The sequence below is a fragment of the Sphaerodactylus townsendi genome, linkage group LG04 (assembly GCF_021028975.2).
Source record: "Sphaerodactylus townsendi isolate TG3544 linkage group LG04, MPM_Stown_v2.3, whole genome shotgun sequence".
NCBI classification, from domain to species: domain Eukaryota; kingdom Metazoa; phylum Chordata; class Lepidosauria; order Squamata; family Sphaerodactylidae; genus Sphaerodactylus; species Sphaerodactylus townsendi.
In genome coordinates, this window is record NC_059428.1 from 2,407,780 (window position 1) to 2,425,690 (window position 17,911).

The 17,911-nt window shown below is 49.3% G+C and overlaps 1 protein-coding gene across 1 annotated transcript in view; it reads right to left on the reverse strand.

Moving 5' to 3' along the window:
* Nucleotides 1-1,028: 1,028 nt before the first annotated feature.
* The window catches only part of LOC125431897 (maestro heat-like repeat-containing protein family member 7), a 29,410-nt gene continuing 12,527 nt past the window's right edge, over nucleotides 1,029-17,911 (reverse strand). The window contains exons 6-11 of the mRNA XM_048495089.1: nucleotides 13,561-13,716; nucleotides 12,566-12,688; nucleotides 11,103-11,202; nucleotides 9,189-9,254; nucleotides 6,921-7,504; nucleotides 1,029-1,123 (exon numbers count right to left, since the gene is read on the reverse strand). Coding sequence (XP_048351046.1) covers nucleotides 7,215-7,504; nucleotides 9,189-9,254; nucleotides 11,103-11,202; nucleotides 12,566-12,688; nucleotides 13,561-13,716 — 735 coding nt within the window. The 3' untranslated portion in view covers nucleotides 1,029-1,123; nucleotides 6,921-7,214. The remainder of the gene's footprint in view (nucleotides 1,124-6,920; nucleotides 7,505-9,188; nucleotides 9,255-11,102; nucleotides 11,203-12,565; nucleotides 12,689-13,560; nucleotides 13,717-17,911) is intronic.

Here is a 17,911-nt window from a genome sequence, read left to right on the forward strand (position 1 = left end):
AACAAAGAAACTGGAATTCGGATCCAGACTGGGCTGGAGGGAGCATCTCTAAGCTCGGGTGGCTGAGACAAGCCTGCAGGAGCCATGGAGAGGAAGGGGGGTTGGTTGTATCCTAAGCCTCCGTTCCCCACTCACAAAAAGTAATAGCCAGCCGCTAGCACAAACTCTGCCTAGACCCGTGGTGGCGAACCTACGGGACTTTAGATGTCCATGGACTACAAGTCCCATCAGCCCCTGCCGGCAGGGGCTGATGGGAATTGTAGTCCATGGACATCTGGAGTGCCGTAGGTTCGCCACCTAGGTGCCATAGGTCCGCCACCACTGACCCTTTCCCTGTTTTGCTGTGAACTTTTGCTGCCAACTTACAGTGACCTACAATTCTCAAGGCAAGAGATGTTCAGAAGTAGTTTGCCACAGCCTGGCTCTGAATAGCAATCTTGGAGATCCTTGGTTGTCTCCCATCCAAGTACTAACCAGGTACTAACCCCGCTTAGTAGCCAAGACCTAGCAAGATCAGTCCAGCCTGGATGATCCAGATCTTGGCAAACCATTCCTAGAATGCTCTAATGCACAGGTGTCAAACTCGCGGCCCTTCAGATGTTATAGACTACGGCTCCCATCAGCTCCTGCCAGCATCATGATGGGAACTGTAGTCCATAACATCTGGAGGGCCGCGAGTTTGACACCTGTGCTCTAATGCATAGGAGCATTTATCTGAAGAAGAGAGCTGTCACTCAAGGATGCTCAGACTGAAATGTTGGTCTTCAAGGTGCCTCAGGACTTCCTTCTCAGACGAGTCATTGTGGAAGGCGTTCTCTGAAATCCACGATGGCAGTCTAGCTGGGGTTACACTTGGGTCCAGGCGCCAACCATTCCTGGAGCTTCCTGGACAAACAGGCCAGGTTTTGCCTACCCTACAGGGCTGTTGTGCTTCGAACGTGTTAAGAGCTCTCTGTGGACCGTTTAACCTCCTGGGAGGAAGAGCTAAGAGGGCAGTCGATGCAGTAGAACAAAGTTACATAGATGTGAGCATAAAATAAGTAGAAGCTTTATTTTTTTAAAAAAAACACGATTAAAATCGACACAGTCTTCTGGGACGTCCGGCTGTCTCTGGCAACTTTTCCTGGGAAAAGAAGAAGAAGAGCAAGGTTATCCCAGTTGGTCATCTGAGACTAAATTCCTGAAGATAATGAGGAAAGGTATCGGTTTAGAACGCAAAAAAGCAGAGTTGAAAGGACACGCTCCACAGCTTCTGCCTGGCCCCAGGTCAGAGGCAAGATCCTCGGCTTCAGAAAACAGACAGCAGCGCATACGTTAACAAACGTCTGCACTGACCAAAGCCCTAGTTCTCGTGAGTCTGACATCCATGCCAAAGACCCCTTCCGCACATGCAGAACAATGCACTTTCAATCCACTTTCACAATTGTTTGCAAGTGGATTTGGCTATTCCGCACAGTAAAATCCAGCTGCAAAGTGCATTGAAAGTGGATTGAAAGTGCATTGCTCTGCATGTGCGGAAGGGGCCAAAGCAGAGGTGGGATCTAGCAGGTTCTCACCAGTTCCCGAGAGGGGGTTACTGATTATTTGTGTGTGCCGAGAGGGGGTTACTAATTGGGTCCGCTTTTCCACCTCTGCGCCCTCGCCTCCCTGAGAGGCATCCTGCCTTTGAACGTGAAGGTTCCATATAGCAATTGCGACTAATAATGTCACTCCCTGAACTGGGTTAATCCCTTCCAGGTCCTGCAATTCAATGATTCTCAGCCTTTCGTGCCTTTTATCACACCAGTCTCTATCAAAGAACCTGTGTGTTTCACCGTTGCTGTGTTCAGATTTGTGAGTTGGGGCATTTTCTATAATGTGATGATGATTTAGAAATGACCTGGTGCAAAAAATTGTTTGGGGGTCGTGGTGGGGTGGCTGCCCATGGGGGGGGGGGCATCCAACTCAGGTTTTGCCCAGGGCTCAGGTTTGCCTAGGTACGCCTCTGCCCCCTTTGCTGAGGGGGGGCTGGCGAGGGAACCTGTTACTAAAATTTTTGGATCCCACCACTAGCTCATTGGTCCCCAGCCTAGTGCTGGGGGTGGGGGCACCCTGGCTCCTGTGAACATCTTTCCTGGTGCCCCCCAAGTGTTTTTAGGAAGTAGGTGGGGCAAGGTGGGGCTTTTGTCCAGCGGGGTTTCTAATCTGTTGCAGGAGTGCAAAGGCGTTCTGTGCAGCAGAGCTGGGTAAAGCGTTAGATACGTTAGGGTGGGGTGTGACTTCACTCCGCCTCTTGCGGCAGCCATTTTGTGGTTGTGCCACACCGCCGTGTGCAGTGGTGGGATCCAAAAATTTTAGTAACAGGTTCCCATGGTGGTGGGATTCAAACAGTGGCGTAGCGCCAACGGGGTTGGGCGGGGCATGACGGGGGCGTGGCTGGGCATTCCGGGGGCGGGGCATTAATAATTTCTCTGTTACTGTAAAAAACTCTTACTGTAAAAAAAAAAGTTCCTAATTTCCAGCTGGTATCTTTCTGTCCATAATTTAAACTCATCATAGCAAGTCCTATCGTCTGCTGCCAACAGAAACAATGACTTCTCCTCTAATTGACTGCCTGTCAAATACTTCATACTTTCAAATACTTAATTTTGTTTCTAGAAATCAAAAGAAGGAGACTTTCCTTAAACAAGGAACTTGACCATATTTCTAAAACATGTTTTTAAAACAGCCCAACAGGGAGAATTATCCCGTTTTCTACCTTCGCTAACCAGCCACACAGGAAACAACAGGACTTGATGATTTTTGGACCTAATGGAATTTCTAACAGAAAAGCAGACCCAATTAGCAACCCCCTCTCGGCACACACAAATAATGAGTAACCCACTCTCAGGAACTGGTGAGAACCTGCTGGATCCCACCTCTGGCCGTGTGTCAGAATTTCAAAGGTGCCTGCAGGCTCAAAGAGATAGCGATTCCTGGTCTAGCAGTGCCAGAGTGAACGCTCCATCATAGCAGCATCACGAAGTGAGAAGGTGGTAGCTGTTGGCTTGCCTTTGTGTTCATGAGCAGAAAAAGAGCAGCTCAGCATCAGAGACAGCGTGGTGTAGTGGTTAAGAGCAGGTGGACTCTAATCTGGAGAACCGGGTTAGATTCCCCTCTCTTCCACATGAGCGACGGACTCTAATCTGGTGAACCGGATTTGTTTCCCTGCTCCTCCACATGAAGCCTGCTGAATGACCTTGGGCCAGCCCCAGTTCTCTCAGAACTCTCTCAGCCCCCTCCTACCTCACAAAGTTGCGGGGACAGGAAGGGAAGGAGATTGCAAGCCGCTTTGAGATTTCTTCAAGGTAGAAAAATTGGGGTATTAAAGAGCCCACTGCTCCAATGATTTAGAGTTACCAGTTCCCATTAGGGAAATACTGGGGTGGGGTCTTGGAGAGTGACCCCAACAGGGTATCGTGCCATACAGCTGACCCTCCAGGGGAACAGACTGCTGTACACTCCCACATACGCCAGCTGGGTGACCTTGGGCTAGTCACAGCTTCTCGGAGCTCTCTCAGCCCCACTCACCTCACAGGGTGTTTGTTGTGAGGGGGGAAGGGCAAGGAGATTGTAAGCCCCTTTGAGACTCCTGCAGGAGAGAAAGGGGGGGATATAAATCAAAAACTCTTCTTCTCTTCTATTGTGTGGACGTCAGTTGTAATTCCCGGAGATCTCCAGGCCCTACCTGGAGGTTGGCAAGCCTGGGCTCTGTCCAGATTGCCAGTTTGTGGTTGGGCTGAGACTTGATGGTAAATCACCTTGGGTGCTATCTCCTGATTTGCCACCGGGGGGCAGCCATCAGTCAGGTTTGGGGAAACAAGAGAGGCCAAACGCTCTTTTAACAAAGAAAAGGCCAACCAAAATGAACAAGATGCTGTGTGCAAACGTTCCAGTTGGATGTTAAAATAAATAAAGGAGCTGTGTATCAGGCGGAGCTGTCCTGACATCAGAGGGGCTCTGTCATGTTAATAGATCTTTACTTTCACTTCTTTACTCTCCTTTGATCTGTGCAATGTAGCAAAGTAGAGGTGTCCAAGTGCCAGACGTTGCTCTTATCTTTCTCACCGGCCTTGACGAGAATAACAGTTGTAACATTCCTGTCCTATTTCACTCTGCCTTTGATTTGGGGTGAGAAGGAGGGAAGGGGGAGGAGAGGAGGCCTTGGGCCGATAAAAGGTTTTACCCTGACCCAGTTTTCGAGAACTGGCCATGCCATCCGATGTCTGTCAATAAAGGCTTCTGATTCAAAAATCCAGAGTCTATTGATTGTCTACAGATCCAGGGCATGACACTTTGGCACAGCGGAAGAGCATTTCCGTGGCATGCAGAAGGTCGCCGGTTGAGTTCCCGGCAACTCCAGATAAAAGGACCAGGCAGGAGACCTTCTATCAGTGAGAGTAGGCAATACATCAAAGATGTGTGCTGTAGTATAAAAAAGACTGACGTGTTCAAACAAACAAAAAAGACTGGTTCTGGTGGGTTTTCTGGGCTGTGTGGCCGTGGTCTGGTGGATCTTGTTCCTAACGTTTTGCCTGAATCTGTGGCTGGCATCTTCAGAGGGTGTATCACAGAGGGAAGTCTGTTACACACTGTGTAACAAGTGTAAACAAAAAAGAGGTTCTGGGAGAACTTTTGAGTAAACAAAAAAGGTTCTGGGAGAACTTTTGTGTAAGCAAAAAAGAGGTTCTGGGAGAACTTTTGTGTAAACAAAAAAGAGGTTCTGGGAGAACTTTTGTGTAAACAAAAAAGAGGTTCTGGGAGAACTTTTGTGTAAACCAGCAGTTCTCAACCTGGGGGTTGCGACCCCTTTGGGGGTCAAACAACCCTTTCACAGAGGTCGCCTCTCTGCATCAGTGTTCTCCATCTGTAAAATGGATAAATGTTAGGGTTGGGGGTCACCACAACATGAGGAACTGTATTAAATGGTCACGGTATTAGGAAGGTTGAGAACCACTGGTGTAAACAAAAAAGAGGCTCTGGGAGAACTTGAAAGCTTCTTTACTACAGGCTGATTCGACCGTTACAGAGTCCACGTGGATGACCAGTGGCTGCTACCAGCACTTTGGATCACACTAACAAAATGAACTTCAACAGAGATAAATGGAAGATGCTACACTGCAGCAGGAAAAAAAATGAAATGCACACACATAGGGTGGGGGACTCGTAGACATTCAGGCCGGCTCCCGTTTCTCCCCATCGCTCTCCATGCTGCTCTTCCTGATAGGTTGATCTTTATTTTTAATACCACATATCTGGCAGGCAGGGGGGATTTTTTTTTTATCTCCTTAACGGGTTGCGTGCAGCAGCAAGAGCCCTTTGGGGTGAGACAGCGGGATAAGCGGGCTAGAAATAGTTCAGAGCAGAACCGGGAAGGGGAGGGAATTCATCCAGCGGTAAGTCCCCCCCCCCCTAGCCGCCATCTGTGAGTTTGGGGGTGGGGGCAAAGAAGAACAGCTAGGCATGCCACACACACACACGCCCTCCAACCTGGGACCCACATGTCACGCTTTTCCTGGGCACCTTTCAAAATGGTATCACCAGGGAGGTTTGCATCGTGGGCAAACTGCGCTGGCTGCAGGAGAGCGGCCGGTAATCCCTGCTAATTGGTGTTGCCAACCTCCAGGAAGGAGCTGGAGATTTCCTGCTATCGCTGCGCTCCAGGAAACAAGAACAGCTCCCCTGGAGAAGATGGCCGCTTCAGAAACCAGGGATGGAAGGAGATGGCGGTGGAGAGGACTTTATTTCCAACTTCTGCCGCCCTCTGTTTTATTGTCTGGTTTGATGCTGAAATGTCACTGTTTTAAATGGCATTACTATTTGTGTCGTTGATATTTTAACTGTCGTAAACATTGTATACGATGTTGTCTGGTGACTCGCCCTGAGCCCTGTGAGGACAGGGTGGGATAGGAATTGAAAAAAATAAATAAAAATAAATAAATTATACCCCACTGAAGAACCTCGCCTCTCCAAACCCCACCCACCTCAGGTTCTAGCCCAGGGGTGTGCAACCTGCGGCTCTCCAGATGTTCATGGACTACAATGCGGCTGGCCTCGACCTGGGCCAGGGCCTTTACGGCTCTGGCCCCTGCCTGGTGGAACGCTCTCCCTCCAGCTGTCCGGGCCCTGCGGGACCTTGGTGAGTTCCGCAGGGCCTGTAAGACTGAGCTGTTCCACCGGGCCTTTGGTGAGGCTGGCCGCGGATCTACAGACCCCCGTTGAGGCTGCCAGTTTTCCATCTTGGCAGGGCCTTGATTCCATCTTGGGCCCTGCCTTTCCCCTCCCAGCCTTTTTGATCGGGCGCCTGTCTTTAATCTTCCTTGCTCTTAACTTTGTTATTTAAATTTTAAGAAATTGCTGCTGTGGAAATTTGTTTTAATGTGGTTAGTTTTAGTTATGTATTTTATGTGCTGTTATTGGAACAGCTGCATTGTGAGCCGCCTCGAGCCCTTTGGGGGTGAGGCGGCCTATAAATCTAATAGATAGATAGATAGATGGATGGATAGATGGATGGATAGATGGATGGATGGATGGATGGATGGATGGATGGATGGATGGATGGATGGATGGATGGATGGATGGATGGATGGATGGATGGATGGATGGATGGATGGATGGATGGATGGATGGATGGATGGATGGATGGATGGATGGATGGATGGATGGATGGATGGATGGATGGATGGATGGATGGATGGATGGATGGATAAATAAATAAATAAATAAATAAATAAATAAATTCCCAGCAGCCCCCTGATAGCGTGGCCAATTGCAGACTCCTGCTCTAAGACATCATACTGGACTATGGTCCCTCCACAAATCCTGCCCCCCCAAATCTCCAGGAATTCCCCAGTCGAGAGTTGGCAGCCCTACCTAGCTTGCTCTCCTCTGAGGAAACTCACTTGCGAAGGCACCCTGGAAGTTCCCGATGCTCACGGAAAGGAGACTGAAACAGGACAACCGGCGGGCAGAGCGCGAAGAGCATCATCTTCCTGAGGCCAGCGGAAGGGCCCCGCTCGAGCCAGACCCCCGCTCTCCTGCCTCTGACAAAGCAACAATGGGGCTGTTTCTCTTCCTGCTTTGATTCGAGCTTCTGGAGCCAGTTCTGTCTGGTTTCAGACCCTGTCGGGCATTGCGCCGTGCACAAGGACAACAGGGCCTTCTTCTGAACTTTGCCCAAGCGAGGGGGGGCAGCATCAGGCTTGGCGGGATGGCCCCGGCGGTCTCTTCTTGGCGCTGCTGGCCACGATCCGGTGGGAGACGGGAAAGGCCGGGTTCCACTGGTGGCTGAGCGCAGGATCCGCCACGTCCCACTGCCCTCTCTCGGAGCCGTTGTCTTGCCTGTCCTGGCTTCCAAGTTGGCCCAGGGGGGGCTGTCCTCTCAGTAAGGTGGGCAAGGTCCCACAAGCTTCCTGGACCATCCGGGTGGCTTGCAAGGCCGTCAAGCGCACGGAAGGATCTGGATCGTCCTGCAGTTTGTGGAGAGCTGCAACAGAAATGGGCGTGACAGTTGGGCAGTGAAAGTTGGGCAGCGAGTAGGCAGTACGGTGATCGGACTTGATGGCCCTCGGGGTCACTTCCAACTCTATGATTCTATGATGCTATGATATAGAGCCATAGCATCATAGAGCAGTGATGGCGAACCTATGGCACTGGTGCCAGAGGTGGCACTCAGAGCCCTCTCTGTGGGCACGCACAAAGTCCCCCCCCCCCCACACACACATCTAGGCTGGCCTGGGCCGCTGGGCTTGATTATTAGCATTCAACCTAAGACCTAGTTTTGGGGAAGCAGTGTAGGTAACCCTGTTAAGCGCTATTAAACCCCACTGATTTTCATGCAAAGAACTAAAGCGTGATCCTTTACCTGGGAGTAAGCTCGGTTGCTGGCAATGGGGCTTGCTTCTGAGTAAACCCTTTTAGAGTCGTGATTCACCCATTGGAAGTGTTGCACGGTTGCTTCAAAGCAAAGCCACCTTCTACCACCAAACTTACTCCCAAGTAACGCATGCCTCGGAGCCAACCATTTTTTCTAAACTAAAACCTCAGTATTCAGGTTAAATTGCCGTGCTGGCACTTTGCGATAAATAAATTGGGTTTTGGGTTGCAGTTTGGGCACTCGGTCTCGAAAAGGTTCGCCCTCACTGTCATAGAGCCATAGCATCATAGAATCATAAAGTTGGAAGTGACCCCGAGGGCCATCAAGTCCAATCACCTTTTTAAAAAATAATATATTTTATTATAATAGATAAGAGACAAAAGTTACAGAAGTCTTACCATTATTTTTTCAAGAGAACCAATATAATAAGCATTTATACATTAGCACTTAATAATATAGTCTCTTGAACATAGGAATTACATTTACTTATATTTTTGGTTTTTAAGGGAATTGATAGTAGGTGCCATCTTTTATGTTGATCTTAATAATGCTGCATTTTAATGGGGTAGGGTTTATTTTTTAGAGCCTGTATTAACCGATATTTAACGGATTTTAATCTGATATATGTGCTCTATTTTACATGTTGTTCACCGCCCTGAGCCCTCCGGGGGAGGGCGGTATATAAACCTAACCAATAAATAAATAAATATCAAGATTAAAACACATATAGAATCATAAAGTGAAGGAAATAGAAAGACAAAAGTAGCATTAGATAGACTGACAAAGGACCGAAGTGTTTGGAGAATAAAGAGAAGGAAAAAAAGGTGAAGAGAAAAACAGAATATTGGAAAGTAAAAGAATATGGAATTTCCAAAATTAACTTCCTCAGTTTGGAATTTAATCAGAAACATCTTATCTTCATTTTTCAATTTCATTGGTCTATTTTTTCACATTGCAGATATGAAAATAATTTCTTATATTCGTCTTTTACTTGTAAGTATTTAATTATTGGTAATATGTAATATGTTAGAGAAATGTTTGGATATACATCAAGTCCAATCACCTTACTGCCTACTCAGCCATGATCTCCATGATGGGCTTCATATTGCACCAGTTAAAATCTCCAGACCCTTGGCAAAAACACCCTGAGATTAAGCACGTTACAGCATTCTTGGTGTATATAACAAAGGACCGATCTGCTCTAGTCCACGGCTTCCTGGCCCGGTGACTCGTAATATCTCTCTGACCCCCACGATCTGCTCACTGTGGCTGAGCGGCCAATGGTCTCACTTACATAGAAATATCAAGTCCTTCCTTTCTTGGGTGATGACAGCCGGTTCTGCGCATTGGGCAACACAACCTGAAAAGAAGGGATTAGATCAGGACCCGCCACCACAGAGTAGCCATGTTGGCCTGCAGCAAAAGAGACAGATTCAAGACCAGTGGCACCTTGAAGGTCAACAAGATCTTGGAGATATGGGCTTTCAAGAGTCATAAGAACATAAGAGTCCATCTAGTCCAGCACTCTGTTACTCGCAGTGGCCCACCAGGTGCCTTTGGGAGCTCACGTGCAGGATGTGAAAGCAATGGCCTTCTGCTGCTGCTGCTCCCGATCACCTGGTCTGCTAAGGCATTTGCAACCTCAGATCAAGGAGGATCAAGATTGGTAGCCAGAGATCGACTTCTCCTCCATAAATCTGTCCAAGCCCCTTTTAAAGCTATCCAGGTGAGTGGCCATCACCACCTCCTGTGGCAGCATATTCCAAACACCAATCACACGTTGCGTGAAGAAGTGTTTCCTTTGATTAGTCCTAATTCTTCCCCCCAGCATTTTCAATGGATGCCCCCTGATCTGTCAGATACAAGGTGGGATGGAGTTCCCTCTCTGACGAAGAGAACTTTGACTCTTGAAAGTCTATATCTCAAAGATCTTCTTGGTCTCTAACTCATGACTGGACTTGAACCTTGCTACATAGCTGGAAAATTTCCTGCTCTCAGAGAGTCTTGTGCAAAGTGTCTCAACGACACTGCTGGATGGCGAAGAGCCGGGCTGGGCAGAAAGCTCTAGGTTCAAGAAATAAAACCATACGGATCACAGAAAATGTAAGACAACAAAAACTGCTAAAACTGTCACCAGGAATTTCCTGCAACCTGTGGCTCTCCAGATGTTCCTGGACTACAAATCCTATCAGCCCCTGCCAGCATGGCTGATGGGAATTGTAGTCCATGAACATCTGCAGAGCAGCAGGTTGCAGACCCCTGCCCTAAAGAACCAACGAACAACAACTTATTTGCCAATATGCTGTACTATGCTTAGAAACTGGTCAGAACCTACTTGAAACAAGAGCATGGCTGAATACATTCAAGTATTGGATCAAACTATGTTTTAACTCTGATGAGCGCAGTTTAACATATATTGTGCGCCCAGACCTATTTGCCTCCGAATGGTATCAACTTCTTAAATCAAAAATCTACTCTCTAGGTTTAATAATTGAAGATCTCTGTATGCTGTCACCCAGAGAGATTCTGCAAACCTTAAAAAGCAGACTTCTAGAACAGGAATACCATATCTTGTTGGGGGCAAGCAAATAAATCATGCTCACCCCTTTCTGTCGGAATAGTACCAGAACAGGGGCACATGGCCAAATATCTTGAACTATTAACTGAACCCCAACAGAGATGGATTATTACAAGGGCCAGATGCAATACTTTTCCATCGGCCATTACAAAGGGTCGCTACCTGTCTACCCCTGTCCAGGATCGGGTCTGTCCACACTGTGAAAACCAAGTGGAGACTCTTGCTCACATTATACTCGACTGTCCGAGATATGTGGGCATTAGGAATTTCTCTCCTGGGCGGGTCTTAGACAAACCTGAAGGAGACTCTGACAACTCTGTTGTGGAGCTTTTGTTAAATAATACAGAGACCGTGCTCTTGGAAAAAGTAGCAAAATTTCTTTTACAAGTGACAGAACTTTCTAAGTAACGTCCAATGCTAGACACAGTTTATCTGTCTGTGTTTTGAATGTACTTTTGATTTGTACTTCAGAAATGTCTGCAACGCTCTGGAGCCTATTTTAATATGCCTAATAAAGGTTGTTGTATTGTGTTGTATTGCATTGGCTTCTTGGCCATAGTTAAGTGCTTGGGGTTCAGATTGGCTGACCTGCTGAGGGAAGGCTTCCATAGCTGCATTTCCTCTCCTTACCAATAAAGATGGCCGCTGCTCTCCGGATTGACATCTGCGGGCACTGCAGGTGGTCCAGGCACTGGAGCAAGATGGCCGGAACAGTCTTGACCTTCCATGACTAGTAGGATGAAGAGAAACCAAACACGTGAGACCGGCAGAAAGAGACCTCCCCCAAATACCACTGCCGGCTGGGTGTTAAGTGGGTAGGATAGCCACAGGTTGCTGAATTTCCCCTGTGTCTTGAACTCAGGGCCAGGAGAGATGCTGATGGCAACACAGATCCTTGGACTGAGATCCAGATGTGCCCCAATTGTCCATCTTAAACAGCAAAAAAAGGCTGTAAGGCTGCTAGGGACAAGAGATGCGAAATTCTGGCGTATGGGTCACTCCAAAGCACAGGTGTCAAACTCGTGGCCCTCCAGATGTTATGGACTACAGTTCCCATCATCCCCTGCCAGCATGATGCTGGCAGGGGAAGATGGGAACTGTAGTCCATAACATCTGGAGGGCCGCGAGTTTGACACCTATGCTCTAAATGACACCTATGCTCTAAATGACACTCATATGACACCTGCAAGACGGAGCTGTTCCACTGGGCCTTTGGGGCAGCCGGCCGCTGATGGTTCCCCCCCCTTTCTTAACATCGGTGGATCCTGCCGTCCTCCCCCCTCTCTTAGGGGATTCGTTAGTAGGTTGCCATCTGTTGTACTTTGGTATTAGTACGCTGCTTTTAATGGGGTTTTAATGGGGTTTGGTTTTAGTGTGTACAGAGCCATTTCTTTAATGATTTATTTAATTAATTCTGATATTTATGGATTTTATTTTGTACTCTATTTATATGTTTTGTTGTTCACCGCCCTGAGCCCCCCGGGGGAGGGCGGTATACAAGTATAATGAATGAATGAATGAATGAATGAATGAATGAATGAATGAATGAATGAATGAATGAATGAATGAATGAATGAATGAATGAATAAATAAAAAAGCAAGCAAGCACGGGAATTGGAGTAATGTGCCACTGGGGAATCATACCAGCACGGTGGTGATGGGAAGTGTTGTAAAAGCACTGCTGACTTATATGCCCCATAGGATTTTCAAGGCAAGAGAAGAACAGAGGTGGTTTGCCATTGCCTGCCTCTCCACGGCAACCCTGGACTTCCTGGGTGGTCTCCCATCCAAGGACTAGCCAGGACCAACTCCTTTTCGCAGCTGAAATCTGAGGAAATCGGGCTATCCTAAGACATCCAGATCAGGGCTAAAAACATGCCGTTGCCTGCCTCTGCGTAGCAACCCTGGACTTCCTGGGTGGTCTCCAAATCAAAATCATCTGCTGGAATCCAAAGCTTAAACCCACCGGTTGGATTATAAGTGTGGGGACTGTCAATTACCGCATTTCAGTTGCCCTCCCACCTCCTCTGAAGAAGGGAACGGCACAACACAAACCCCAAGCCTTTCCACAAGACGGAGGGACGAGGACTTACAATTTGCCGGCAGAGGATCTCTGCAGTTTCAGGGTGGTCGTGCCAAGCCTTCTTGCTTGTGACCTTCTTTGGAAGGACCCACCCCAGAAACCGGAAGCACCGGGCGAGGGCTTCCTGGCACCCCTGCAGAACAGAGTTAAAACAGGCTCAGGGGAATCCTGGCAGACCCTGAGACGTAAGGTTATGGGGCTCATTTTATTCATTTGTTGGGATTTATATCCTGCCCTTTATGAAAGGGCAGCTTACAAAACCAAAACAACAGTAAAACATCATAGAAGGAGAAGAAGAAGGAGAAGGAGAAGAAGAAGAAGAAGAAGAAGAAGAAGAAGAAGAAGAAGAAGAAGAAGAAGAAGGAGAAGAAGGAGGAGGAGGAGGAGGAGAGGAGGAGGAGGAGGAGGAGAAGGAGAAGGAGAAGAGAAGGAGAAGAAGGAGGAGGAGGAGAAGGAGAAGGAGAAGGAGGAGGAGGAGAAGGAGAAGAGAAGAGAAGGAGGAGGAGAAGAAGGAGAAGAGAAGGAGAAGAAGGAGGAGGAGGAGGAGGAGGAGGAGGAGAAGGAGAAGAGAAGGAGGAGGAGGAGGAGGAGAAGAGGAGTTTGGATTTATATCCCACTTTCTCTCCTTTAGAGAACTCAAAGGGAGCCTTAGAGCAAGCTTTCCCTTCCCCCCTCACAACAAACACCCTGTGAGGTAGGTGGGGCTTAGAGAGCTCAGAAGAACTGTGACTAGCCCAAGGTCACCCAGCTGGCATGTGTTGGAGTGCACAGGCTAATCCGGTTCACCAGATAAGCCTCCGCAGCTCAAGCGGCAGAGCGGGGAATCAAACCCGGTTCCTCCAGATTGGAGTACACCTGCTCTTAACCACTACGCCACTGCTGCTCCTTAAAAACATCATGACCCACCCACATACCCTCGCCCACCACCGACTGGTAACCACCAGAGGGGTCCCTATGGGTCAAAGGCCTGAACCAAATCAGGGAATGGTGAGCTTTCGGACTCACCTTGACCACCTCCAGCTCCTCGTCTTGCAGGTGAAGGAGCAGCGGGACCAGGCTCTGGCTCACCTGCTCCTGAATGAGGTACTTCTCCTTTTTCTTCACCACATTGGGCAGCTCGGCAAAGAGGCTGATGGCAGAGCTGCGTGCTTTGGTGTCTTCCTGCAAACGAGAAAACCCGCAATAGACTCTCCAGATCTTAACCAGAGAAACTGCCGGTCGAGAGCAGAACAGGACGAGATGACTTGGTGGTTGCAATGGGGGAAAAAACCACACTTGGCCAGTGATGACCAGCTGCTCCCACTGCTGTCTGGTCATCACTGACCAACACTGGCCATTGCATTTAACCCTCACTAACCAAATATAAGCCCTCTCTGAGCAACCGATCCTCTGCATTTAACATTTACGATTGGCCCTCACTGAGCAACCGCTACATTAAACCCTCAACATTTGCCTTCACTGAGCAAGCTCTATGTTGAACCCTCACTGACCATTTGTTCTTACTGAGCAACCCTACATTTAACCCTCTCTCGCTAACTATTGGCCCTCAATGAGCAACCCCTACATTTAACCTTCGTTGACCAACTATTTGCCCTCACTGAGCAAACGCTACATTTAACCCTCACTGACCCAACCACCTGGCCCTCACTGCATGAAGCAGAATATCACTGTCAGACAACATGTAATGACATCTAGCGAGGTGTCTCCTGACCACATTTCCAAAGTTCTTAGACTCAAGTTGGTGTTTCTGCTGTAGGTAAATGGAGGAGGGTATCTGTTCCCTGAATCCTGGGTTTATTCTCATGACATGAAGCTGGCTTGTATTGAATCAGACACCATGGTCAGTATTGTCTACACAAACTGGCAGCCGCTGTCCAGGGTCTTGGGCAGAGGTCTTTCCCATTCACTTGCTGCTCAGTCCTTTTAACTAAGGATTATTATTATTATTGTTATTATTGTTGTTATTATTATTATTATTATATTGATACAAAAACAATTATACACAGCAAACAAGATCAATATGCTGGATTGTGTATTACATCCCACGTCGGACACTTCCCAAGCATCTAGGACTGTGTGACGTATCGACGAATAATGCGTGCAGAGCCGAGTAGGGTGGCCTTTTGCAGCTGACATATGGTGATTTTGTCAGCGCCGATTGTTTTTAAGTGCCGTCCAAGGTCTTTAGTGTAAAGGTTTCAATGGTGTTGATGGTAAAGTAACCTTGAGTGCATTCCACAGCCCGGGCGATGGGCCAGCTTCATCGGCGGAGACTTTATATCTGCTTGTGAGGAGATGAGGGACTCCGTTCCCATAGGGAGGAAGCAGGAAGGGGATGGGGTGAATAGAGTTATAACCTGTGCTTCTGGCGGGAAGTGTCATTCCTGCCACTGCGTGTACTTGCGCTTTCTAAGATGTCTGAATAAACGGTCTTTTTTCACCAAGAGCCTTTTATTTCTGCTTCTATGGAATTCCTTACATTGTGGCAGGAATCCTAATTCATCTACATTCCTAGTGCAGTGGACCTCTGGTGTCGGCATGGAGAGGTTGAATGTTGCTTTCTGCGAGGAAGGTCGCGGTAGCCCCAAAGAGGGCTCCGACCTTTCCCTTCTGGATCTGGAGGAACCCGGCGGAGAGCGGGTCTCGCTGGTGACTCTTTCCGTCCTGCGTGTCAGCAGCGAGTCTTCCTTTACTCCACGTTGGAGCGAGGGGCGTGGCAGCGACCATGGGGACTTACGCCCATGAGTGGATTTGGGGCGCTGTCTATGGATCGGCCTGTGGATCGGATCTCTACCGTTTTAATGGATTACAAACCTCAGATGCAACCTGTCATGGAGGAGGCGGGCCTGACCACCTTTCATGCGGCAACCCAGGAGGTCCATTGAGCGATTCCTGGACTCGTATTTTGGTGATGCTCCCAAAGAACCACCGTGGCACAGCACTGGGGCCCATCCGAAGGACACTGGGACTAAACCTGGGATTGGGAGGGTATCCGTACCCGTCTTCCAATCGGACCCCCTGATCGGGCCAGCGACCGCACCTGAGGTGCCCGGGGAGCCACGGTGGCTACGGTGTCTCCGATGTCTGCTTCCAGGCGAGCGAAGAGTCGAAGAAAGCCTGCATTCCCAGCCCGGATCTGTTCCCTCTCCCATCGAGAGAGGACTGGGATGAGGAAGTGGGCGACTGAGGATGCCCAGAAGCATGGAACCGTGAGCGCCAGCTATGGGAGGAGGAGCGGGCACAGTTACCTTAAAGCGGCGAAAACCTGCAGAAGGGACGGGAACAGCAGCATGAAGTCCAACTTCGAGTTGGACCCGTGCCAAAGATGCGCTCCAAGCGGCAATATCGCCCAGAATCTGTCAGTCCATGATAAGGTCCTGGAACCTCCAGACTGGATTTACAGCTGGCAGCCAGCGGCGTTCAGACGCTAGCGCCCGCCAAAGTGAGCTCACTGCAGCTATTAAGCGGGACGAACTGGCTAAATTGGAGCGAGAAAAGCAGCTCTGCATGCGCGCCAGGATGCATTGACCCTTAAGGAGAGAAGGCTGGCTGCATTGGAGAGGAACTGAGGAGGCAGCAGACCAGGAAGCCCCAAAGTCAGGAGTCTGCAGCTGTTACTAATACTGCCGAGCCAGAGGAACTAGCGTTGCTGGGTCCTGCCACCCAAGCGCCAGCGTACCGGCATTGATTCCACCCCGATTCCGGCCCCTGTGCAACCGCTGCCCGCCCAACCTGCTCAGCCCGTGCAACCGCCGCCCTGCGGCGCCAAGAGTCGTGGAAAGGGGTTACTATAGGCCCCCAATACCTGCCCGTTTTGATGGGACCGGCTTCCAAACTTCCCTACTTCATTTTGCAACTTGATGCCCACATGGAGGACTATGATGATTTATACCCGGTCTGAGCGAAAAAAATGCGGGACATCGGCGCCGTCCTGGGGGGGCCGGCAACCGACTGGTTAGTGACTCTTTTGGATTTACAAGATGAAGACTCCCTTGCGGTGCCCGCATTCCTCCAAGCCTTAGGAAGTAGCGCTTCCAAGATCCGGCGAAAATGAGGGCTATCCGCACCATCAAAACTATCGAGGGGGGCAGCCGACGGTTTGCAGAATTTGCCACGTGAATTTAGATGCGGCGGCTGCTCGACTCCTCCTGAGTGGCCTGAGCGCATGAAATGCTGAATACTTCTCGGATGCTGTTGGCTGACAGAAGCTGCGTGAAAGCGGTGTTTTTAATTGGGTTCCTCGTGGCACTATTGCTGATTGGATCCAATTGGGATCCCAGGTGGCGTCTAACCTTGGAATACGGCTACCGTGCGGAGGCCGCCCCGCCAGAAGCCTACCATAAGCCCACCAAGACAAGCCCAGCCACTTTACCGAGTCCACCTCTGATACCGTCGCCGACTGGGATTGTGTCTGTACTGCGGAGGACCAGGTCATCTAGCCGCCTAACTGTCGAAGAAACAAAACCAACAGCTCCAGCCACGCGCACCCCATCTGCCAAACCACCACGCCATCGGGGCCGCCCCGGCGGGCTCATCTAAAGGCGGTCATCGAAGGCGACCTAGAGGAGGGAAGCAGCTGTTTGCTGTTCAGACCCCATGGACATGGGTCCGACTCCCTGGCGGTGAGTGAAGGCAGCTCCCATTACTGTCCAAAGCGTTTCTGGCCCTTGGCTAAACATACTTTCGCGTATAGCCTCGGCCCGCTTGTGGATTCTGGCTGCTCCCATTGCTTAATCATTGGGTGGCAGAGGAGCTAGGTCTGGACCAAATTCCTGGCTAAGCCCATACCATTCACCCAAATGGGCGGCAGCCCCTCGAGCGAAGGACCGGCCCAGTTCAAACACAACCGGTTCTCCTCCGTTCGCCCGACCATTGGGAGAAAATTGGATTTTATTTTGGCGCCAGTGGCTAAACTCTCCATAGTTTTGGGCATGCCATGGTTATTGTTACATGAACCAAAGTTCCTTTGGAAAGAGCGGATCTTAGGAATTCACTGACCCTCCTGCGGTGAACATACATGAATTGGGGAAAACCAACTTCTCCTGACACACCCCTCCCTGGCTTCTTCAGCGTTGCTCCGATTCTATTGGCATCCCACCCGAGTATCATGATCTAGCCAGAGTTTTTTCAGGAGCAAGAATGCGATCAGTTGCCACCCCATAGAGACACTGACTGCAAAATCGTTATACAACCAGAGCAACTGCCCAAAGGTAGAATCTACATTATGAGTCCCAATGAGGAGAAAGGAGCCCGTGCCTTCTTGGACAAGAACCATCGCGGAGGTTCATACGGCGAACTACCAACACACACACCGCGCTGCTCCGTTTTGTTTTGTAAAAAAAGAAAAGATGGGTCT